The 24,154-nt window shown below is 44.8% G+C and overlaps 1 protein-coding gene across 2 annotated transcripts; it reads right to left on the bottom strand.

Annotated features, from left to right (window-relative positions):
- Positions 1 to 940: 940 nt before the first annotated feature.
- LOC137538255 (uncharacterized) lies at positions 941 to 4,181 on the bottom strand. 2 transcript variants are annotated; one of them, XM_068260312.1, is made up of 3 exons: positions 3,979 to 4,181; positions 2,574 to 2,736; positions 941 to 2,066 (listed from the first exon to the last, which is right to left on the bottom strand). In XM_068260312.1, the coding sequence occupies exons 1-3, from the start codon at positions 4,163 to 4,165 to the stop codon at positions 1,247 to 1,249; spliced, it is 1,170 nt and encodes a 389-aa protein (XP_068116413.1). In that variant the 5' UTR covers positions 4,166 to 4,181; the 3' UTR covers positions 941 to 1,246. The 2 variants fall into 2 exon arrangements, with proteins under 2 accessions (XP_068116413.1, XP_068116414.1); XM_068260313.1 differs by lacking the exon at positions 3,979 to 4,181 and adding an exon at positions 2,925 to 3,579 and having other exon boundaries at positions 944 to 2,066.
- Between the last annotated feature and the right edge of the window lie 19,973 nt (positions 4,182 to 24,154).

Here is a 24,154-nt window from a genome sequence, read left to right as displayed (position 1 = left end):
TTGGTTAGCGTGTTTAAGGGCTGGTGCACACCAAAAACCGCAAGCAGATCCGCAAAACGCTAGCGTTTTTTGAACCGCTTATTGTCATTTTGATAGCGCGGTTTTGGGGCGTTTTGGGGGCGTTTTGCGTTTTTTGCGTGCGTTTTTGCAAGCGTTTTTGGAAGCGTTTTGCGTTTTTCAGGAAAAGAGGTAGAAAGACCTTAAACAAAGGGTTAAAGTGCGATATATTGATGACACATGTGAAGCACATTGAGCAATTGAAGTAAAAAACCCAATATAAAAAGGGTGGGGTCCTTAACAACATTGTGGGTTAGTTCAGGAGAGGTGACACTGTGGTTTGTAGAGAAGAGTGACTTTTTTTGGAAAATGTTTCCTGATGTGCTGTTATTGCTCTGTGTAGCAGCATATATGAGACGTAGGCCAAGGACAAGGAGATACTGGGTGCATCCCATGCTACAAGAGCGGCGCCGGAAGGGTCAATTTAGGACCCTATATAGAGATTTGAGGCACCATCCAGAAAAGTTTTTTGGCTACACCCGCATGTCTGTGTCCAGGTAAGAATACTTGTCACTTATTTTTATAATGGGGCTAAGTATTTTGGGGAGGAATGAAATTGTAAGCACTTTTTGGCCCTTAGTTAACTGTGTTTGACTGTAAACAGAAAAACAACACAATAATCAATCCGCTGTATACATAAGCTAACCAAATAACTGTGATACTTGATCCTGGTGTGTTATGTATTCAATGCCTAAGGCCTCCATCTAATTTTTCTATAGGAGTAACTACTATATTATATATCCATAGTTTACCCAAAACATTTGGAGTATATTATGACCTTACATACTCCTGGTGCATACTTCATTAAGTATATGGCAACAATAAGCATATGGGACACAGTAATGAAGCAATGTTTGAACAAAATCTTTCGTTTTAATGTTTTGTTCTTCTGTGCAAAGAATATTTTGGACATGTGTTGTCCATACTTTGCTTTCAGCAGCAAAAGTAATATGTCACAAATGAAAAATGTTTCTGCAACAAACAACAGTAGATCTAAAGATAAGCATGCTCTTTTTTCCTAGTTTTGATGGCCTTTTAGCCAAACTGAAGGATGCCCTTCGCTGACAAGACACTAACTTTCGCCTAGCAATCACACCAACTGAGCGACTCCTCATAACATTGAGGTAATGTAAACTAAGATCCAAATCTGAGCATTGAACAATAAAATAAAATGTAAAACTACAAAAAACTAGTCATGTTGTGATAGCAAATCACACATACTACCAGGGCCCTGATTGTAAGCATGTGTACCTGATTCAGCATTTGTATGAGGCTGGCTGTGCGATGTTAAATCAGTGTACACTGTAGAGTCACTGTGCATAGATGATGTTTGAAATCGCATACCTTGATCAGGGCGCTGAGGTGGAGGCATAGAGTAATGAGGCTGTTGACCATATGGCATGTTATGCATATGCATTGGTGGGTAGTGGGGTGGGTCATAAATGCGTTGCATATGGTAAGAGAGTTGTGGGTGTGCATTATATTGTTGGCTGGAAGCAGGCAGGTGTGGTTGCTGCAAGTAGTTGTGCACATTGTCATCTGCACGGGTCTCAGGTAGTAAGAATCTCCCCAGGGTCTCAGAGATGGCATGTCTGGCTGCCCATTGCTTATCAGGAGGCACTTTTTGTAATAGTGGCACCAAACTTAAAAGATACTGTGTGCATGGCTCTTTAAGTTGTTTCATTTCATCCTCTCGCTTCTCCATATGATCAACAGCCTTTTCTATTGAACTAATCAGCTTCTGGTCGTATTCAGCCCTGCTCATACCTCTTCCTATTCTCCTGCCTTGTGTAGCTACCCTCACACCTCTACTAGACCTGACAGTTGTGCGTGTCCGACTACTCGCTGGGCTGTGTGGTGTGTGATCTGGGGTAGTAGAGTCACTGTCTTCCACTGTAGCAGTGTCAACATCCTGTGTAGTGTCTTCTTCAACTTCCACATCACTGGTGGTGGTAGGTGGCACCTCTACATCGTCCTCCTCAGGATCTGGTGGTAGGCTATCTTCAGTCCTTTGGAAAGGGGAAAGCACAACTTTAGTTCATGGAATAGTGACCATGGATGTCACAGCAAATATATGGGCACAATGCGATGCATCTTTCATTGCAAAACAATAGCAGTAGCCTGTCTATTTTTCCCATTATTTGTGTACATAGCTTTTAGGCACAGCCCCTGAGCAAGCATAGAGCAAAACTGGCCTGAGTAAACTAGCACTGATTTTGGTAGATGTGTGTTACAGATGTGTGATGCAGACACTACTGCAGCCAAACATATAACCAGCACTGTCAGGCAACTGTTATGTTGGGTAACGAACAGTCCACATTCCTGTCATGTAATCATTTTAAACTGGACCTATGCCATCCTTACATTAAGCTACGTCCCCCAATATATTTGGTAGAGTGATGGCAGATTATTCGTTCCACACTACTGAATTGCATTGTGGGCCTACTCCTTCCTTCACTGTTCTATTGGCGAAGTTGACAAACATTGCAATAGGTTAACATTTACGCCATACTTACTCAGCCGGTTCATGATGTTTTCTTAGAAATTCTAATATGCCACAATATTTATATTTTGTTCGCTGCGAACTTCCAGACCCACTTTTGGATTCATGGTATTGCTTTTCAATCTCCTTTTTGTAACTGTCTCTGACCGACTTCCATCTTGTCCGCAGGAGGGCAACTAGGAATAAAAATAAACATACATGTTATTTCTTTTCTTTTGCAGATTTCTGGCAACAGGGCATTCATATGCAGCACTTCACTACCAATTCCTCATGGGAAGAAGTACAATCCGATACTTAGTTTTGGACACCTGCACATTGATCTGGAAAGTACTTCAACCGGAATTTATGCCAACTCCTGACGTACCTATGTGGGAGGCTAACATGCAGCTTTTTTGGGAGAAACATGATTTCCCTAACTGCCTTGGAGCAGTGGATGGGAAACATGTCAGACTGGTTATGCCTGCATTCACTGGCAGTCTCTATTACAATTATAAAAAATTCTTTTCACTAGTGCTCATGGCTGTTGTGGATCCTAATTTGAAATTTATCTATGTGGATGTTGGGGCTTACGGAAGTTCCCATGATTCCTCAGTCTTCCAGCACAGTCGATTTGGCGTGAAGCTTCGCACAGGCCAGATGACTTTACCACCACCACGCCCCTGGCCTGACACTGTAGAACCACCTTACCCCTGTGTGTTTGTGGCTGATGAGGCCTTTGCACTGTCTGAGCATGTTATGAGACCGTATGCACAGAGAGATATGACTCATAAGAAAGTAGTCTTTAATAACCGCCTGACCAAAGCCAGACAAGTAGTAGAATGTGCATTTGGAATTCTGGCAAACAAATGGCGCATTTATCACACTGCTATAAAAATGCAACCAAAGTATGCTATAATAGTGGTGAAGGCAACATGTATTTTGCATAATTATGTGAGAACACTAGATAGCATGACCATAGAGGAGGAAGAGGGGGATCTTTCAAACAGTGCTCTTGTCACTTTACCACCAGCTACTTTACGTGGTCCCATTTCTGCCATTCGCAACAGAGACAAATTAGCTGATTATTTTGTGCCATAACTGTAAGAAATAAAAAACCTGCAGGCTGCTATTTACTTACATGACGAGATCAGTATTATTGTGCAAATAAACATTCTTGAAACCGTGTTGTATGTCTATATCATTCATGACACTCTAAAGTGGCAAATAGCGCCCTAATAATACATGTGAGTACATACACACACATGTACCTGCTGTTTATAAGGAGAGATGGCTATAGAGAGAACAGCTTTGCCAGAGACCTGTGATAATGACATTTCTAATTGTTTAATTACTCATTTAGTGGAGGGGTGATGATATATTGTCTGCAAAGTGCTGCATGAAATCAATAAAATACAACAATTCTGTACACATATACTTACTCTTAGAATCCTTGCCCTTTTGGCTCAAAGTATTCCATTTTTCTCCAAGAAAATCTTTTGCAATGTTGCTCCAGATTTCATGAGCCCTTTGGTGATCTTTATATCCAGGCAAAGACTTGTCATAAAGTTCTGGGCTGTTTTCAATCTTAATTATCAGGTTTTCTGTGGTAAACCACTTTGCTGCCATCTTCCTCCTGCGCAGTCTAAAATCCCTCATGCAAATCTGCCACACAGGAAGCACACTTTGACCTGGAAGTGCGCATTCTTGAAAAAACGCATCCGCATCCGCATCAAAATCCGCTTGATCAAGCGGTTTTACAGGCGTTTTGCGTTTTTCCTATACTTAACATTGGAGGCAGAAACGCATCCGAAATCCAAAAAATGCCTCACCCAGGCATTTTTCGTTTCTGCAAAACGCCTGCCGCTCTGGTGTGCACCACCCCATTGAGATACATTGACCAAGCAGATCCGCAGCCGCAAGCGGATCTGAAAACGCCCAAAAAGCCGCCCGGTGTGCACCAGCCCTAACTGTTAACTGAAAGGTTGGTGGTTCAAGCCCACCCAGGCATGGCCTTGCCTTTTGTGTTCAACAGTTGTCCGAAGAGAACCCCAGATTGCCATGTAGATTCATCTCTCTGTCTCTCTCTCTAGTAGGGATGGTCACCGCTTTCCGCAGGATTTTATTTTCCGCAATTGTGGGCGGAAATTGGTTATTCCATTCCGTTTGGTCAGAACGGAATTGCTTTTTCAATCCGGCGGAATTCCAAAAATTGCCTGTGAAATTCTGCCGGTATCCGTTGATGGTTTTAAGCTGAAAATTCAGTTCAATGGCATCAAGTCCTAGAGAGAGAGAGAGAGAGAGATAACTCATTTTTTTCTTGGGTATATCACAATGGTACATGCTAGGCTGGCTTCAGTATGTAGCATTGTAGTGTGTTGTGTTGGTGGTATAATGGTTAGGATAGCAGCCTCCCGAGCACTAGACCTGGGTTCGATTCCCAGCCAATGTATGTAAGCTGGCTTTTGAAATCCTACATTTCCTTACGCAAGCTAATTTTTCTCTTGGATATATCACAATGGTACATGCTAGGCTGGCTTCAGCATGTAGCATTGTAGTGTGTTGTGTTGGTGGTATAATGGTTAGGATAGCAGCCTACAGATAGGCCTGGGTTCTAGTCCTGGCCAATGTGAGTTGGCTTTTGACATACTACAAATCCTTAAGCAAGCTCATTTTCTCTTGGATATATCATAATGGTACATGCTAGGCTGGCTTCAGCATGTAGTATTGGTGGTGGTATAGTGGTGAAGAGAGCTACCTACCAAGCACTCAGACCTGGGTTTAATTCCTGGCCAAGGTATGTAAACTGGCTTTTGAAATGCTACAATTCCCTGGAAGACAAGACCCTCCTCCCTCTTTCCCTCCGGGAGGAGGGAAGGAGGAAGGAGGAATACACTGCCTGATGTTGTGAAGCAGTGTAGGCCTGCAATTGAACATTCAATGAGATTTCTGACCTTAAAACACTGCTTTGTGTCAAATTCAGATTTTTTTTCTGAGACTTTTGATGTGTATTTCACTCAACCATGTCTTCCTCCAGGTATTAGACCCCTTGAAACATCTTTTCTATCATTTTTCTAGCCAGCAAAAATGTTTCTACATTTTTAAGTTCGCTTCCCCATTGACGTCTATTGCGGTTCGCGAAAGTTCGTGCGAACCGAAACTTCCGCGAAAGTTCACGAACCGAAAATCGGAGGTTTCGCGACATCTATAATTACAATGTGCACCTGTCACGCACAGACAGGTACCAGACAGGCACAGTGACGCTGCGTGCACTCACGTAGGTGGGCGGGTGCACAGTGAACAACAGGTAGGTATATGCAGTGGGTATTACAATGTGCACCTGTCACACACAGACAGGTACCGGACAAGCACAGTGACACTGCGTGCGCTCAGCTCACGTAGGTAGGTGGGTGCACTGTGAACAACAGGAAGGTAGGTATATGCAGTGATGGGTATTACAATGTGCACCTGTCACACACACAGGTAGTCACTGAATGTGCTGTGCCTGGCAGTGGCACACACAGTAGGAATTACCAAGGATGTCTATGCAACAAAAGTGTCAGTGGGACACACACACAAAAAAAAAATAGATCACAAGGACAAGATTAGCTCTCAAAAGAGCTGTTGAGGGGTGCTTTTTTTTAGCAATAAGAATCAGCAAGGAGCAAGCTAACAAGCCTACAAGAGCCTAACTTACCTTTCCCTATGAGAGTCTGCAGCAGCTTTCCCTTCTCTGATTACTGCAGGTAGTGAGTAAAATCGCTGACACTGCCTGCCTTTTATAAGGGGGGAGTGGCTCCAGGAGGGAGTATAGCCTGATTGGCTACAATGTGCCTGTTGACTGTGATGTAGAGGGTCAAAGTTGACCCTCATGATGCACTATGAGGGCAAATCAAATTTCCGGTAAAGTTTGCGGTTCTCCGGAAATTCACCTGGAACCGTTCGCCGGTGAACCGTTCGGGTCATCTCTACTTATTATTGATTTTGCATCTACCTCTCATCATCAGGCATTGACACCTCAGCCGGTGATTCCAGTGCTGGTGATCTGCAGACATCCCCTCTTCCACGCAACTTCTTTTAGTGAAGACTTCTGTTGATCGTGTGGTTAGCAACTTAGCAGGCATGGTGTAGGGGTTAAATTGTAGCCCACGTCAAAACTGACACACCCTTTGGCTTTTTACTATTATTTAGTTTAAATGGTTACAAATGAACCCTTTCTAAGGCTATAGCTTTTTCCTCCTGTGTCAATTCTACTGCAAGCTAGAAGGTGCAAATTACATTTTGTGATGTCCAAACTAATTGTGTTGCAATTTAACCGGTTCAGTCCCACAGTGTCGAAAACCTCATGCATCCGAGTAACGTTCACGTCCCATTCATTTGCCAATAACTTTATCACTACTTATCACAATTAATTGATCTATATCTCGTTTTTCCCGCCACTAATTCGGCTTTCTTTAGGTGGTACATTTTACTAAGAATTATTTTTTTTCTAAATCCATTTTAACAGGAAGTTTAAGAAAGAAATGAAAAAAATTCATTATTTCTCAGGTTTTGGCCAGTATAGTTTGAAATTAATATACGCTATTGTAATGAAAACTCATGTATTTTATTTGCCTATTTGTCCCGGGTTACTACTCCATTTAAATGATGTCCCTATCACAATTTATGGCGCCAATATTTTATTTAGAAATAAAGGTGCATTTTTTCAATTTGCGTCCATCACTATTTAAAAGCTTATAATTTAAAATAATCTAATATTATACTCTCTTGACATGCTAGCAGCAGCGGCCATAAAAATTCAGGAGTCCACCTGGAGTCTTGGACCCTGTTGGTGGTGGGGGAGAAGGCAGTCAAGTGGCCTGCAGGCAGAGATGCTGTGTGGGGACTGACTTAGTCTTGGGGCAGGCAGTCACACGGTGTGCAGGCAGAGTTGCTGTGTGTGGGGACTGACTTAGTCTTCGGGCAGGCAGTAACCCTACAGGATCCATGCCTCATTCATTTTGATAAAGGTGAGATACTGAACACTTTTTTTGACCAGACTGCTGGTGGTATAATACAAAGTGCAGTCACACAGAGGCAGTGAAAGGTATGCACTGAATGTGCTGGGCCTGGCACAGTACAGCAATTAGCATGGGCCAGCTGTGACAGACAGGGCTGTATATGCAGTGTCAGTGGCACACACAAAAAAAACACATCAGAAGAACATTAGCTCTCAAAAAAGCAGTTTTGGAGTGCTTTTCATCAACAAATATCAGCAAGGAGCAAGCTAACAGACCTCCTAACTATCGCTTTCCATATCTCTCCAATGTCTCTCCCTTCCCTCACTAATACAGCAGCACACAGAGTGAGAACATTGCCGACGCTGCTGCCTTTTATAAGGGGGGGGAGGGCTCCAGGAGGGAGTGCAGCCTGATTGGCTGCCATGTGTCTGCTGACTGTGATGTAGAAGGTCAAAGTTTAGCCCAATGATGTAGTATAGGGGGCTAAGTGTTCGCGGTTCACTGCAAACTCGAACCAGCTAAGTTTGCACGAACAAGTTCTCTGGTGAACCGTTCGGGCTATCTATACTTACTAAGCACCCTATCGCTGTAATTCACATTACGTCCTATGGTAGCACCCTTTTTACCCGACTTGGCCCCAGGTAAATAAAAATCTTTTTGTATCCTTCATCTCAGGCACACTTTTACTGTCGCTTCCAGACTGTTTAGACTGTACATAGTATAAGTTTAGCCTAGAATTTGAACAGAATGTTTGCCTGTGGATATAACATTATGAGGACATACATTTACCGACACAGCACTTTTCCAAGGCTACTTTCTCCTAGTCGTGCAGCGAAGCAGTTCTTCAGTCTGACCAAGAGAAGGAAAAGAAAAGCAAGTCAGATGGGACGAGATGCAATAATGCACAGTAATCTTTTTGTACCTATGCCAGTGCTCTGCCTGGCAATTTGTAGCAATTAAACCAAGTCGGTGTGAATGGATTTTAGCTGTAATTAATAGGGAAGATTCTGCTTTTAAAACGCAAAGTCAGCTAAGTTAATTGTACCTTTCAAGTTTCTATTGGAACAAGGAACGTGACCTATCTGCTGCTGCGCTGGCCAGACAATAGGCTACTAATGATTTTTCTTCCAATATTGTGAACTTTTCACAGTTGTCTCATATGATATAATCATAATCAGCTATACGAAGTAAAATCTAAATTGCCTAGATTTTGTACAGTTGAAAATCAACTGAGGGGTGCTAGTTGTAAAGAAGTGGTGACCAGTTAGCCCTTTTTTTGTCTCCCAGCATTAAAAATCACATTTCCATATTCATAAAACTAAAATCTGGGTTTTTTTAGTAATCAGTGCTTTGATTGCCTACTGTAACCACCTAAAGTGTAAAACGGGAACTCCATTTACTTAAATGAAGCTTTTAAATCGCAAATGGCAGACAAAACTTTTGCCAAAAAGAACAGTGGCATTTCATTAACTATTGACTAGTAAAAAAATAAAATAAAAGGTTTTTAAAAGAAACACCCACATTATTTGAGGATGCTCATGGCATTCTCCAATTTCAATGTGGCAAATTACATTTCATCATCTTTAAAGCGAAGCAGTGAATTTGGGCGCATGTGGCAAGTGTACTAATTGGGCGTTGCCGTAGGCGCCAGTGTATTTTAGCGGTATTTCGGTGCTGGAACGGAAATGTTGCCGCCCGGTAAACAGCAATATTTATGGCAGCATCCAAGAATTTGCAGGGTTTTTTTTTTCTTTCTTATTGGAAGTGTTTGTGGGGGGTTAAGTTTAGGAATTAGGGAGGTAGTTTGAAGGAGGGGGGAGTGTTAATGGTTAGGCATCAGGTAGGTAGCAGGGATGCTCGGGTAGTGCTTTTTATTACCCACCCGGATTAGGGTACCCAGATATCCGGATCCGGATCCGGGTATCCGGATCCGGTTAGATAGGTAGCTGCCCCCCAGTGTAGGTTAGATAGGTAGCTGTCCCCCAGTGTAGGTTAGATAGGTAGCTGCCCCCCAGTGTAGGTTAGATAGGTAGCTGCCCCCCAGTGTAGGTTAGATTAGGTAGGTGCCCCCCAGTATAGGTTAGATAGGTAGCTGCCCCCAGTGTAGGTTAGATTAGGTAGCTGCCGCCCAGTGTAGGTTAGATTAGGTAGGTGCCCCCAGTATAGGTTAGATAGGTAGCTGCCCCCCAGTGTAGGTTAGATAGGTAGCTGCCCCCCAGTGTAGGTTAGATAGGTAGCTTCCCCCCCAGTGTATGTTAGATTAGGTAGGTGCCCCCCAGTATAGGTTAGATAGGTAGCTGCCCCCCAGTGTAGGTTAGATTAGGTAGCTGCCCCCCAGTGTAGGTTAGATAGGTAGCTGTCCCCCAGTGTAGGTTAGATAGGTAGCTTCCCCCCAGTGTAGGTTAGATAGGTAGCTGCCCCCCAGTGTAGGTTAGATTAGGTAGGTGCCCCCAGTATAGGTTAGATAGGTAGCTGCCCCCCAGTGTAGGTTAGATAGGTAGCTGCCCCCCAGTGTAGGTTAGATAGGTAGCTTCCCCCCCAGTGTATGTTAGATTAGGTAGGTGCCCCCCAGTATAGTTTAGATAGGTAGCTGCCCCCCAGTGTAGGTTAGATTAGGTAGCTGCCCCCCAGTGTAGGTTAGATAGGTAGCTGTCCCCTATAATGGAGGGGGGAGCCGGAGCCACGGGGAGGGCAGCCCTCCCTCTCCCTCCCTCTCCCGGGCCGCCCTCCGTGCTCCCCCCTCGGATGCAGAGCGAGCAGCCCGGAAGCGCTGTTTATAACTTACCTCCCTGGCTCCAAGCGCTGCTCTCTCGCCGCCGGTCTTCTCCTATCTGCCCACATGCTGATACACACGCTGCTTCCGCCTAAACAGGAAGCAGCGTGTGTATAAGTCTGTATACAGAGAGTAGACAGGCGGCGAGAGAGCAGCGCTTGGAGCCAGCGAGGTGAGTTGTAAACAGTGCTCCCTGCCTGCTCGCTCGCTCTGCATCTGAGGAGGGAGCACGGAGGGTGGCCCAGGAGAGGGAGGGAGAGGTCGGGCTGCCATCCCCGCGGCTCCGGCTCCCCCCTCCATTACAGCGCCCCCCTCCCAACAGCGCCCCGGGCGGCGGCACGCCCCGCACGGCCCTAGAAACGGGCCTGCTTGTGCCCATATTACCAGGTGCCCCATTATAGGTACACATTTACCCCCACTTTATAAATAAGATGACTGCCATGGCTCATTCAGGAAGTGTTGAGTCTAACACAAAGCATTATAGCATCTCTGGTGTCCGCCCTACCTCAGGACTTAAGCAGCCAGCTTGGGCTCATTAATTGGCTCTTCTCAATGGCGTCATGAGTCACTGGGAAGCAATTTGGGACAGGACGCTAAGAGGATCCGAGATGGTAGACTCTTGATAGTGCTGCTGAATTTGTGTGGGGGGTAGGGGGGTTATGGGAGAGTGTTTTTTAGTGGAAGCAATAGAGCACTAGTGTCTGGTGGTGGGGCTTCTGCCCCAGCGATGCTATCTGTTACTAGGGGTCCTTTCACATTGATTCTGTATGTTTTTAGGGGTGCTGTCACTTTGCATACTGTCTGTTACTGGGGCTCTGTCACAGTGGTTGTGTTGCTTAGAGTCCTGTCATGGGGGTGCTGTCTGTTACAAGGGGGTCTATCTGCCATAGAGGTTCACTGAGGATCCAGCCTGTTACTGGGTCCTGTTATTATTATTATTATTATTATTATTATTATTATTATTATTATCAGCTGTTTGAGTATTTGTATAGCTCTGACATGTCTTGCAGTACTTTACGAAGTACATAGTCATGTTTGTGTGCTTAACTCACAATGTGTCACGGGGTGTTGCCTGTTACTGATGGTCCTGTTTGCTACAGGGTTGCTGCCTTAGGATGGGAGGGGACTTTGTCACTGGGGTCTGTCATAGGGTCTGGTCTTTTGCATGCATGTTATTTCATGCATCCTGCCTAACTATATTGTATGGAAGATTTCCTATTGGTTATCACACTGACCAATAGTATCCCTTAAAATAGAGGAATATCATTGGACAGTGTAATGACCAGTAGGAAACTCCAGCAATGAATTCAAAGATGTTATTTTCCCAGGGTTCCCCATTCTGCCACAATACTATAGTATAGGGATCCCATCATAAAACAATTTTTAATCTACTGGCGTAACTCTCCTTTGGTCCTTTGGCTGGACCAATGGTAATCCTCCCTTTTAAAATACCCAGTCATTTGCTAGATTGAGCATGTTCTCCAGTATTCTCTAGTGTTCTCCTGGTTTTGTACTGATTTATTACATTTGCTAGAGCAATTGTACTATAAAGTTGGTTCTGTAACTACCTCAAACATTTGTAAGAGATGTAAGCAGAGAAAGAGAGAGAGAGAGAGGCAGACAGTGGAATTTTTCTGCTTGGGTCTCCTCTACTGGAATCATGGGATGCCAATGCCTTGAAGGCCTTTGTTGCCTGAAGTGATGTTGGAGTCAAGGACATCCTTTCTTGATCCCTTTCAATGGTCCTATAAGCAGCATGTAAAGTACAGAAAATGAAGGGAGAAAAAAAAATCTGACTTCTATGAAACACTTCACATTGCTATCTCTTGCACAGGAAATATAATGCATTAATTCTGAGATGTTCACAGTAAAACAGATTTAACAAGTTAACATGCTCAGCGTTATTCTGTCAGCAGAAGTGCGCCTGTGAACACATCTGTAACCCAGAATGGTTATTTCAGCAAGTCTGTGCCTTTTCCGGCTGCATAGCAATCCAATCCCAAACCCCAAAGCATTTTATTAAAACAATTTTTTAAGTAATACTATGAGACAGCAAAGCAATGTTGTTTCCTCCCCATTGTACAGCGAAGCCATACTGTATATATGATTTTCCTAAACAAAGGCAAGCTTTCTATAAAGAACTCTTCCATCCCTTTCAAATGTCTTTTCTTATCTTGAAGCAAACATGCCATTTGAATTGTATACAGATCAATCTACTCTGATCAGCCAATGACAGGTTAACACTAATAATATAAAAGATCTTGCTACAACTGGGCCTGCCAAGGGGTGTAATCAGGCCCGGATTTACAGCTCAGGAGCCTATAGGGACATAAGCTCTGGCGCCCTAAGCCCCCCATAACAGGCCACACCTACTAATACCACGCCCCTTTTCTTTATTTAATAAAACTATACAAGGTCATACAAATATTACAAGTAGTGAACACCAACAATGCACAGATATTAAAGCCAATGGGTACCGCTATCAAAATAAAAAAGTCAGATACTCGCCTAAGGAGAGGGAAGGCTCGGTCCTAATGAGCCTTCCCTCTCCTCTCCCAGTGCCTTCAGTGCTGCGCTGGCTCCCCCGTTCGCGTCCGCCGCCGCAGGGACATCGGAGGTCTTTGGGAGCACTCGGGCTTCCGAAGACGGGCCGCTCCATACTACGCACGCGCAATTGCGTCATAGAGGACGCTCGCACATGCGTAGTATGGAGCAGCCCGTCTTCGGGAGCCCGAGTGCTCCCAAAGGCTTCCGAAACATCCCTTCGGCAGTGGAAGTATTTGACCGAACTGGTCAAATACTGCTACGGGGGATCCTGCGCGGGACCGAGCCTTCCCTCTCCTTAGGTGAGTATCTGACTTTTTTATTTTGATAGCGGTAAACATTCACTTTAACAACTTACCAAATTTAGGCTGATATTACTAACAGTAAGTGGTAGTAGGTGGGTGGAAGAGCACAGCAGGTAGGTATAAAGAACGTGAGTAGTCAGTGGGGATACAGTGGGTTGCAAAAGTATTCGGCCCCCTTGAAGTTTTCCACATTTTGTCATACTACTGCCACAAACATGAATCAATTTTATTGGAATTCCACATGAAAGACTAACACAAAGTGGTGTACACATGAGAAGTGCAACAAAAATCATACATGATTCCAAACATTTTGTACAAATAAATAACTGCAAAGTGGTGTGTGCATAATTATTCGGTCCCCTTTGATCAGAGTGCAGTCAGTTGCCTATAGACATTGTCTGATGAGTGCTAATGACTAAATAGAGTGCACCTGTGTGTAATCTAATGTCAGTACAAATACAGCTGTTCTGTGAGGGCCTCAGAGGTTTTCTAAGAGAATATTGGGAGCAACAACACAGTGAAGTCCAAAGAACACACAAGACAGGTCAGGGATCAAGTTATTGAGAAATTTAAAGCAGGCTTAGGCTACAAAAAAGATTTCCAAAGCCTTGAACATCCCACGGAGCACTGTTCAAGCGATCATTAAGAAATGGAAGGAGTATGGCACAACTGTAAACCTACCAAGACAAGGCCATCCACCTAAACTCGCAGGCCGAACAAGGACAGCGCTGATCAGAAATGCAGTCAAGAGGCCCATGGTGACTCTGGACGAGCTGCAGAGATCTACAGCTCAGGTGGGAGACACTGTCCATAGGACAACTATTAGTCATGCACTGTACAAAGTTGGCCTTTATGGAAGAGTGGCAAGAAGAAAGGCATTGTTAACAGAAAGCATAAAAAGGCCCGTTTGCAGTTTGCCACAAGCCATGTCGGGGACACAGCAACCATGTGGAAGAAGGTGCTCTGGTCAGATGAGACCAAAATTGAACTTTTTGGCCAAAATGCAAAACGCTATGTGTGGTGGAAAACTAACACTGCACATCACTCTGAACACACCACATCCCCACTGTCAAATATGGTGGTGGCAGCATCATGTCAAATATGGTGGTGGCAGCATCAGGCAGCATCATGCCCTCTTCAGCAGGGACAGGGAAGCTGGTCAGAGTTGATGGGAAGATGGATGGAGCCAAATACAGGGCAAACTTGGAAGAAAACCTCTTGGAGACTGCAAAAGACTTGAGACTGGGGCGGAGGTTCACCTTCCAGCAGGACAATGACCCTAAACATAAAGCCAGAGCAACAATGGAATGGTTTAAAACAAAACATGTGTTAGAATGGCCAAGTGAAAGTCCAGATCTAAATCCAATCGAGAATCTGTGGCAAGATCTTAAAATTGCTGTTCACAAACGCTGTCCATCTAATCTGACTGAGCTGGAGCTGTTTTGCAAAGAAGAATGGGCAAGGATTTCAGTATCTAGATGTGCAAAGCTGGTAGAGACATACCCTAAAAGACTGGCAGCTGTAATTGCAGCAAAAGGTGGTTCTACAAAGTATTGACTCAGGGGGCAGAATAATTACGCACACCCCACTTTGCAGTTATTGAATTGTAAAAAATGTTTGGAATGATGTATGATTTTCGATCCACTTCTCACATGTACACCACTTTGTATTAGTCTTTCACATGGAATTCCAATAAAATTGATGCGTTTGTGGCAGTAATGTGACAAAATGTGGAAAACTTCAAGGGGGCTGAATACTTTTGCAACTCACTGTAGTAGGTGGGAGAGCTCAGCAGGTAGGTGTAGAGAGTAGAGATGGGCTGAACGGTTCGCCGGCGAACTTCGGGTTGTTCGCGTTCACCTGCGAAGGCAAACTTTCCCGGAAGTTCGATTCGCCCCATAATGCTCTATTGAGCAGAACTTTCACCCTCTACATCACAGTCAGCAGGCACATTGTTGCCAATCAGACTGCACTCACTCCTAGAGCCCCCCCCCCTTATAAAAGGCAAGGTCCTTGTGCTGTTTTACTCACTAGTCTGCCTACACTAATTAGTTAAGGGACAGCTGCTGACAGACCCTGCTAGGGAGAGTTTAGGCTTGTTCCTAGCTAATTGTTGTTTCTTATATTCCCTCACTCCCTCACTCCCTCCTCATCTTCCAGGGAATTGTAGAATTTCAAAAGCCAGCTTATATACCTTGGCCGGGAATTGAACCCAGCTCTTGGCCGGGAATTGAACCCAGGTCTGAGTGCATAGTAGAAAGCTCTCTTAACCGCTATACCACCACCAACACTACATGCTGAAGGCAGCCTAGCATGTACCATTATGATATATACAGCGCACGGAGCCTCAGAGGAAGCTCTTTGGAGCGAAACGGTCGTCAGGCGGGCCGCTGCCACCCCCACATTGCCCCACAGCCAGGATTTCAACAGGGTATGTCAGCTATGCTTACTTCTTTATGAAAAACATGTATGTTTTATGGATGAAGATTGAAACTGACTAAAACCACAATAAAGAAAAGCCTTGGAGCAGTGCAGGATTGCCTTTCTTCTCTTGTTTATCAACCATTATGATATATCCTAGAGAAAAATGAGCTTGCTTAAAGATTTGTAGGCTTTCAAAAGCCAGCTTACATACCTTGGCCGGGAATTGAAGCCAGCCTAGCATGTACCATTGTGATATACCCAAGAGAAAAATGAGCTTGCTCTCTCTCTCTCTCTCCAGGACTTGATGGTCTGTTGTAAAGTAGCGTAGGCCTGTAATTGAAAATTGAATGAGATTTGTGACTTTAAAGTAGGGGTTTATGTGAAATCTAGATTTTTGCCTGGGACTTTTGATTTGTATTTCACTCAATCATGTCTTCCTCCAGGTATTAGAACCCTTGAAACATGTTGTATATCCTTTTTCCAGCCGGTAGAAATTTTTCTAAAATTTTAAGTTTGCCTCCCCATTGAAGTCTATTGCGGTTTGCGAAAGTTCGCGCGAACTGAACCTTCCGCGGAAGTTCGCAAACCAAAAATCGGAGGCTCGGCTCATCTCTAGTAGAGAGCACAGAGAGGAGTCAGTGAGGGTAGGTAGATCAGAGAGTGCAGCAGGTAGGTGTAGAGAACACAGAGAGGAGTCAGTGGGGGTAGGTCGTTTCGTGAGTGCAGCATGTAGGTATAGAGAACACAGAGAGGATTCAGTGGGGGTAGGTAGGTGGGAGAAATCAAATTACAACTTGTGATTAGACACAGGTGAGGGGCAATTAGATTAGACACAAGTGAGGGGGCAATTCGATTACACACAGGTGAGGGGCAATTAGATTAGACACAGGTGAGGGGCAATTACATTAGACACAGGTCAGGGGCAATTAGATTAGACACAGGTGAAGGACAATTAGATTAGACACAGGTGAGGGGCAATTAGATTACACACAGGTGAGGGGCAATTAGATTACACACAGGTGAGGGGGCAATTAGGCTAAACTCTCTAAATACATACTGGGTGCATGTCTCTATGTTTTTATACTGTCCAGTGAGTTCCCATCCATCCTAAGTGTGGGAGTAGGCAGGACTCTGGGTGGAGGGGGCAGAAATGGAGCAAGTTCAAGTGTGGGGGATTGTGTGTCAAGGCTGTTGGGGACTCGGGGGGCAGAAGGACTCTTAAGGCGGAGGAGACCCTCCCTCCCTTCATACCAGCAGCAGCGGAGGAGACCCGAATCTAGAAGAGCGGCGGCAGGCTGTCATGCTTACTATTAGCGGCATCCTCCATTCCTTCTGCAGCAGCGAGCGGCTCCATGACGTCACTCAGCAGCGCCCCCTGCATCCTCTCCATGGTTACATGCAGAGTCAGGCACTGTATCCATGGAGAGAACGTAGGGGCACTGGAGGATACCGCCGCTAATAGTAACCGTGACAGCCTGCCACCGCTGCTTTTTTAGATCCGGGTCTCCTCCAGTCAATGCTGCCCGTATGCAGGGAGGGAGGGAGAAAGTGAATGCCCGCCTCTCACAAACATGTCGCCTGTAGGCACGGGCCTAGTTTATTTAATGGTAAATCCAGCCCTGGGTATAATATATAATAATATGCAGCAAATGAATAGTCTGTTCTTGTAGGTGATGTGTTGTAACTTGAAAGCAGGAAAAATGGGCAAACATAAGGATCTGATCAACTTTGACAAGAATCACACTGCTATGGCTAGACAAATGGCTCAGATCATCTCCAAAAACCACAGGACTTATGGGATGTTTCTAGTATGCAGTGGTTAGTATCAGGGGTGTAACTTAAAGGACCACTATAGCAAAAAAGTAAGCAGTTAAAATCTGACAGAACTAACAGGTTTTGGACTAGTCAATCTCCTCATGGGGGCTTCTTAGGGTTTTCTTTGTTTTCAAAAGCATTCCCTGAATGACAGTCACTAAACTTAGCTGCCAAAATAGTAAGATGCCAGCCAGCTTCCCTACTCACTTGCACACTATTTTGGCAGTTAGACTTAGCAACTGCCATACAGGAAAAGCTTTTGGAAACAACGAAAACCATGAGAAACCCTCATGAGGAGTTGAACTAGTCCAAAACCTATTGGTTTTATCAGATTTTGCTTACTTCTTTTTGTTTTGCTGTAGTGGCCCTTTAATTGCCCCCTCCATTCCCCAGAGATCTTTTGGCTGGACATTCCTCTTCCCCCCCCCCCCCTAATTGTCACAGTATTTAGCAAAACATGGGCTCACTGTGTGCGCGGGGTGGGGGTTTCTCCTCCTTTCGGAAACCCAAATTATGCCAAACACACACTTCAGCTCCCAAGCTAGTGGACAGAGGTCATAGGGAGGTCATTCATGCATCACTTGATGTGAGGCCTGGAACCCACTGTCTTTATGAGTGTTTGAGTGTTTAGGGAGCGCTTTCAATCGCAATGATTTCCCTAAACGCTCTTCCAATGTAAATGGATGGGACAAATTCCACTAGAGTGATTACGATTATGTAAATCGCAATCGAAATATATGCAGCATTTTGGGAGCGTTTTCATTCTAATGAATTCTATAGGAGCAGGGAAATCGCTCACAAGATAGCTTGCAAAGCACTACCACAATTCGCTAGCGATTGCGATAGCGCTTTGCGCTTCCTAGTGGGTTCCAGGCCTGACTCTGAGGTTTCCTTCTTCGAGCTTGAAGGAGGAAGCATAGAGTCACATGAAGCAGGACGTAGACCGCAACCCCATCCACTAGGTTGGGTGCTGAAGTGCGGTGTTTAGCATGATTCACCAGTTGCCCCACGGTGCACTAATAACACCATACAACCATTCACATGCGGCATCTGGAGATACTAGATTATGACCTCAGTGAAAGTACAGAAGTGCTAATCCAGCAAACACTTTATATTTTTCACAAGTTTCTCTTTAACCACCCTGGCGTTCTATTAAGATCGTCAGGGTGGCTGCGCAGCAGTAATTTTTTTTTTTTTAAAATCACGTAACTAACCTAGCGCTAGCTACAAGAATCCCTCCCACCCCTCCGATCGCCGCCGGTGATCCAACCCACCAGGAAATCCCGTTCTGAACGGGATTTCCTTTAGGGCTTCCCCCATCGCCATGGCGACAAACGGAATGACGTCATCGACGTTGTGACATCACAGGGAGTCCCGATCCACCCCTCAGCGCTGCCTGGCACTGAATGGCCAGGCTGCGCACGGGGTCTCGGGGGGGGGGCAGCTACGCGGCGGGCAGGGGCGCATCGGCGGCGAGTGGCGGCGAACGTCCTCAACAAAAGAAAATTTAAGAAAATTGGCCAACCAGGGCCTGAGCGGTGCCCTGCGGCGGTTATGGACAAGCTGAGCTCGTCCATGCTGCCAAGGAGGTTAAGGGCCCATTTCCACTAACACAAATTCGCATGCATTTTCTGCATGCAGATTTGCATGACAGTGCAAGTCAATGGGCCTGTTTCCACTATAAACAAAATCTGCGCGCAAGTCTGTGCAGAAAAATTCTGCACAGCAGAGCTATCAGAATTTGCACACCACAGGCGTTGTGTGCGATTCGCATGTAATGCAATGGATAGGAAATTTGCCTGTGTTTTCGCCATGCGGTTTACCAGGCGAATTTACATGCATTTTGTGATAAATTTATGTGAAAAAGCACAAAGGCAATGACATGGTTAAAAACAAAATTCATGTTGACATTGGCATAAATGCGCATGCAAATTTGCATTTGCATGCAAATTCGTTTGCGGGTCTTCTGCAACTAAATAGCAACGCACTAGTGGAAACGTAGCCTCAACCAGAAAATATCCTGGTGTGTGACACAACTCAAATAGCAGTATATCTCTGGATAACTTGAGCTTCCGTGTTGTGTGAACCTTTGGTAACCAATGGTGACTGTGAGCTGGCTGGCTAATTTCCAGATGGAGCAGCTACTCATGCTCAGTTCACACATCTCCTGCTTCTCTTATATGAAGGGGATCCAAGGACATAACAATCCCTTTGCGACCCCCGAAGTTGTGGCAAGGCCTGAGGGCTGATGGCCGGGACCTGGTCCTGGAGTGCAAAGTAACAAGGCAGCGGCACTTTATACTGTACCTTGTTCCAGGGGTGGGACAGAACCTTTTCACTTCCTCTTCAGTTTAGCCATCATTCAGCCAATCACCTACCTACTTGCAGTTTCGGGAGCCACTAGGCGAATGGCTGCTCTTCTGCAACACTGACGAGGAAGTGGAGAGGATCTGTCCGGCCACCGAAGAGACAGTAAAAGAGTTACAGTGTGCTTCTCCACTGCTGCGTTACTCTGCAAGATTTTGCAAGCTGCACACAAGTGTGTGTGTGTGTGTGTGTATCAGAAATGAGCGAAAATGCTGATATTCTTTTCAAATTAATTTTGACGAAAATAATGTAAAATTCCACTTACAAGCTAAAATGCCATCAAAAATCATTTTGTAATAAGTTTGTGATTTCTGTGAATTTTCATACTAAAATAAAAAAATGTTTGTGCTTCTTGAGAATTCTTGTGGTAAATATAACGATTTTGTGTGTTCTTTTGCAAATTTTCGCATTAGAAAAAACATTTTCTTTGACCATATTGTGAAAATACAAGGTAGTTTTGCAAATATTTTCTCAATCGAAAATAGCATTTTCAATGCGAAAATGACTTTGGCAAAAACTCGAAAGCAATACTGGTGTGGTTGTGGGTGTGGGGTATGTATTGGGGGAAGGCAGCGCACACATAGCAACAGGGTGGGGGCCTGACTGCCATTTTTTTTGGGGGGGGGGGGCGCTGGGAGAGGTAAATTAAGCCTCTAGTAGAATATTGGTCATTTTATGTCTCTCTGCTGCTATCTGCACCATTATTCACAGCTGTTTCTGCTGCTGCACCACTATCTGCTCCATTTCTGAGACTTCAGCTACATCCAGCACCTCCACTGGATGCAGCTATAGCTGCAATTAGCAGTGTAAGCGATAGCAGTGCCTAAATTTCCAGCCACGCCGGGTGCCCAAATTTTGCGCTTCCATGCCAGAGAGTATAGTGGTGTTCACCGAATGATGCTCTGCCTTTGCCATAAGAGATGGTCCCCTAGGCAGGCTGCTGGTTTGTGTGTAACGCATATGGCACGTGTGGTTCCTCAGAGGCAATAGCCATTTTTAAATGATGCATTTGTCATCAGCTAATGAAGACGATCCCATACAGATAAAACAAGCTTTGCCAGTGATTGCCAACATAAAAATTTGCCTGGTGTTAGTTAGGCTCCTTCTGTCACTTGACACAATGTTAAAGATATCTGGTTGCAATGTTAAAGCTTCACCTCTTTTTAAAGTGCTTGAAGAGCTACTCATTCACCCTGCCAAAGTCCACATTTTCCACTGAGTGATCTGAAGCCATTAAGCCCCAGGCTGCCTTCCACAAACTGTTCTGCTGAACTGTAGAAGCATCTGCCCTCAGCCAGCATCAGCACCGTTTGTTCTGGTAGCAGACTCCAATAACAGCACTGTCCTCATTACCAGTTCTGTTTAATGATGGTAAATGTAGTTATATATTTCCTTTCTGGAGTGCATTGTCTTTTGGAGGAGATCGTTTTACCTTCACACAGCTGTCACCTGCTTTCTGTTCCCAATGTCACAGGTAACACCTTGAAGACACAAAGGAGAAAAACAAACTCACATGCTGTTTTGTTAGCATATTCTTGAGATTTGTGTTGACAATACAGTTTTATTTACTTGCCAAAGAAAAAAAAAAAAAGACCGGTTTACAGCTGCGACTATAGAATTGCAATTTCTTAGTTATCTGCATAGGGTGTATCTATCAAGAAGTGATGTATCTGTCATGGACTGTTGTGATTTGTTAACAGTACAGCTTGTGCAAGAAAAAATAACTCAAAGATAGCTCACTGAAAAACAAAGGCTAACTATCTAATCAGTGCAGACAGTGGCATAACTACAAATTCAGATAATATTCCATAGATGATCAAAGTCCATCAAATGCTCAGTGCCACAAGATCAAAAATTGGTTATAAAACTGAAGCAATATGGTAGACACAAGTTAACAACATCATATGTCCCCATATTCAGACAGTCACCGGCCTAGATCTTACATCACCGCTGGAGAGATATATCGAGAGAGCACTTCCTCTTACGCAGACTGGCCGGGATTGGCAGAACTAACAAGACCCGATACCGGAGCTGCAGGCAGCCGAAGACAGCGAAGAGGGAGGGATCTGTGCACATGGGGCTGAAGGAAGCTCCAGGTATGTAGGTTTTTTTTTTTATTTGGTCTCTGGTACACTTTCAGCTGTGGGGAAGAGCAGCCTGAAAACCACATACCAATGTATTGGTTTAATTATAGTATTTTATGACTGTAATTCTTTATCAGAGAGGGATGTTATGGTGCGAATGGGTCCCGACTGAAGAGAAACTGTCAGTTGCATAGCATACTAACTCTTTCAGACAGAGAAAGAAGAAAAGCATTAGGCATATTTATTTATTTGCTTGGCACTGTACATACACATGTCTATCATGTTATATGTCACCTAAGTTTCCATTTAATACTTGGATGTGTCAAGTATTGGCCACTCCAGCAGAGATAGTGGCCTGTGTTGTCTAGGGCTGATCGATAAAACATAGAAGTGTGGATGGAATATGGTTTCAGCTGCCGATTTGGACATGACACCACTAGGGATGATCAAAGATATGCAAATGCTTCCGAGTTGATGCAAATGTATGCAAATATACAGCTTGAAAATGGATGAATTAATTTAAACTTGGGTTTAACCTCTTGCCGACTGCACCACGCCAATTGGAGTGAATGTGGCGGCAGCCCCAGGACCACTCCACGCCAATTGGCGTGAATGGCTTCTTATGGGGTCTGTAGGAGAACACTTGTGCCGATGTGCGCGCATCTCTGCTCTGATGACGGAGCTCCTCTCCGCCTTCAGTCTCCCAGTGGCGATCGCTGCTTGGAGATAGTCTAATAACCATGTACAGCACTGCGATCTAAGGCAGCGCTGTACTGGGGACAGCCGTATACAGCCTGTAGCCAGGAAAGTGATCATCTACCATAAGCTGAAGCCTATGACAGCAGATCACGCTGATTGGCTGGCGGGGGGAGGGAGGAATAAAAAAATAATTTAAAAAATATAGACACATTTATTAAAAAATAAAAAAATGTAAAAAAAACAATAAACAAACAAACAGCTGGGAAGCAATCAGACCCCACCAACAGAGAGCTCTGTTGGTGAGGGAAAAAAGGAGGGGGGGTACAATCACTTGTGTGCTGAGTTGTGCGGCCCTGCAGCGAGCCCTTAAAGCTGCAGTGGCCTATTTAGTAAAAAATAGCCTGGTCACTAGGGGGGTTTAACACCGCGGTATGTAAGATAGGTCCATTTTCAAACTGCATATATTTGCATAAAAATTTGCAAAATTTCAGAAGAATCTGCATCTCATTGATCATCCCTAGACACAACTGAAGATGTAGGTGGAATGGGTCTGGTGATTGGGGGGGGCGCACAGCTGTGGCTGATGTTAGTACACAAACTGTATGTACAGTGCTCGGCTGCTTAAAGTGATACTGTAGGGGGGTCAGAGGAAAATGAGTTGAACATACCTAGGGCTTCTAATGGTCTTCCGCAGACATCCTGTGCCTGCGCAGCCACTCACCGATGCTTCGGCCCCGCGTCCGGTTCACTTCTGGAATTTCAGACTTTAAAGTCTGAAAACCACTGCGCTTGCGTTGCTGTGTCCTCGCCCCCCCCCCTGATGTCACCAGGAACGTACGGCGCAGGCACAGACCATACTGGGCATGTGCAGTACCCTCCTGGTGACATCAGCGGCAGTGAGGACACGGCAACGCAGGCGCAGTGGTTTTCAGAATTTAAAGTCTGAAATTTCAGAGGTGAACCAGAGGCAGGGCCGGAGCATCGGTGAGTGGCTGCGCGGGCACAGGATGTCTGTGGAGGACCATTAGAAGCCCCGGGTAACTTTAACTCATTTTCCCCCGACCCCCCTACAGTATCCCTTTAAAGTACATGCAGCATATGCCATTAAGCCTACAGATGAGTTTCACAAGATTTGTGTTGAATGTACATAAGAAACTTGCAAACTGGTTTTGCAAAAACGATAAATCAATTCTAAATAGAAGTAAAAGCCATATTATGGGCTACAAATATATTTGAAGATAGTAACATTTTCGGCTTGATTTAGACTACAAAGATCAAAATAGTCTTCCTCCAACCATCTCCAAGGTTTCAGACACAATATAGTGAAAAGAACATGGAGACGGCCCTGTTTATTTCCTTTTAAATAATACCAGCTGCCTGGCAGCCCTGTTGATCTCTTTGGCTGCAGTAATGTCTGAATAAAATCAGAAACAAGCATGCAGCTTAAATACGGTGACCATACGTCCCGCTTTACCCGGGACGCGTCCCGCCTTTGGGGTCCGCTGTCCCAGGCTGCATGAGGTCCCGGGAAATGTCCCGCTTTTTAGCCTTGGGACGTCCCGGAAAGATGGCTGTCGAAGCCCTGTACTGGAGACTATTTGTGTCTC

This window comes from Hyperolius riggenbachi, chromosome 11 (genome assembly GCF_040937935.1).
Source record: "Hyperolius riggenbachi isolate aHypRig1 chromosome 11, aHypRig1.pri, whole genome shotgun sequence".
Classification (NCBI taxonomy): domain Eukaryota; kingdom Metazoa; phylum Chordata; class Amphibia; order Anura; family Hyperoliidae; genus Hyperolius; species Hyperolius riggenbachi.
This window is presented reverse-complemented; position numbering and strand designations above follow the sequence as displayed.

Excerpts from the sequence above, each read along its gene's own strand:
- LOC137538255 (XM_068260312.1), bottom strand. The coding sequence starts at position 4,165 with ATGGCAGCAAAGTGGTTTACCACAGAAAACCTGATAATTAAGATTGAA. Across the intron at positions 2,737-3,978 it reads AAAGGGCAAGGATTCTAAGA|TTGCCCTCCTGCGGACAAGA; the intron begins GTAAGTATATGT and ends TTTTATTCCTAG. Across the intron at positions 2,067-2,573 it reads AAACATCATGAACCGGCTGA|GACTGAAGATAGCCTACCAC; the intron begins GTAAGTATGGCG and ends CCCTTTCCAAAG.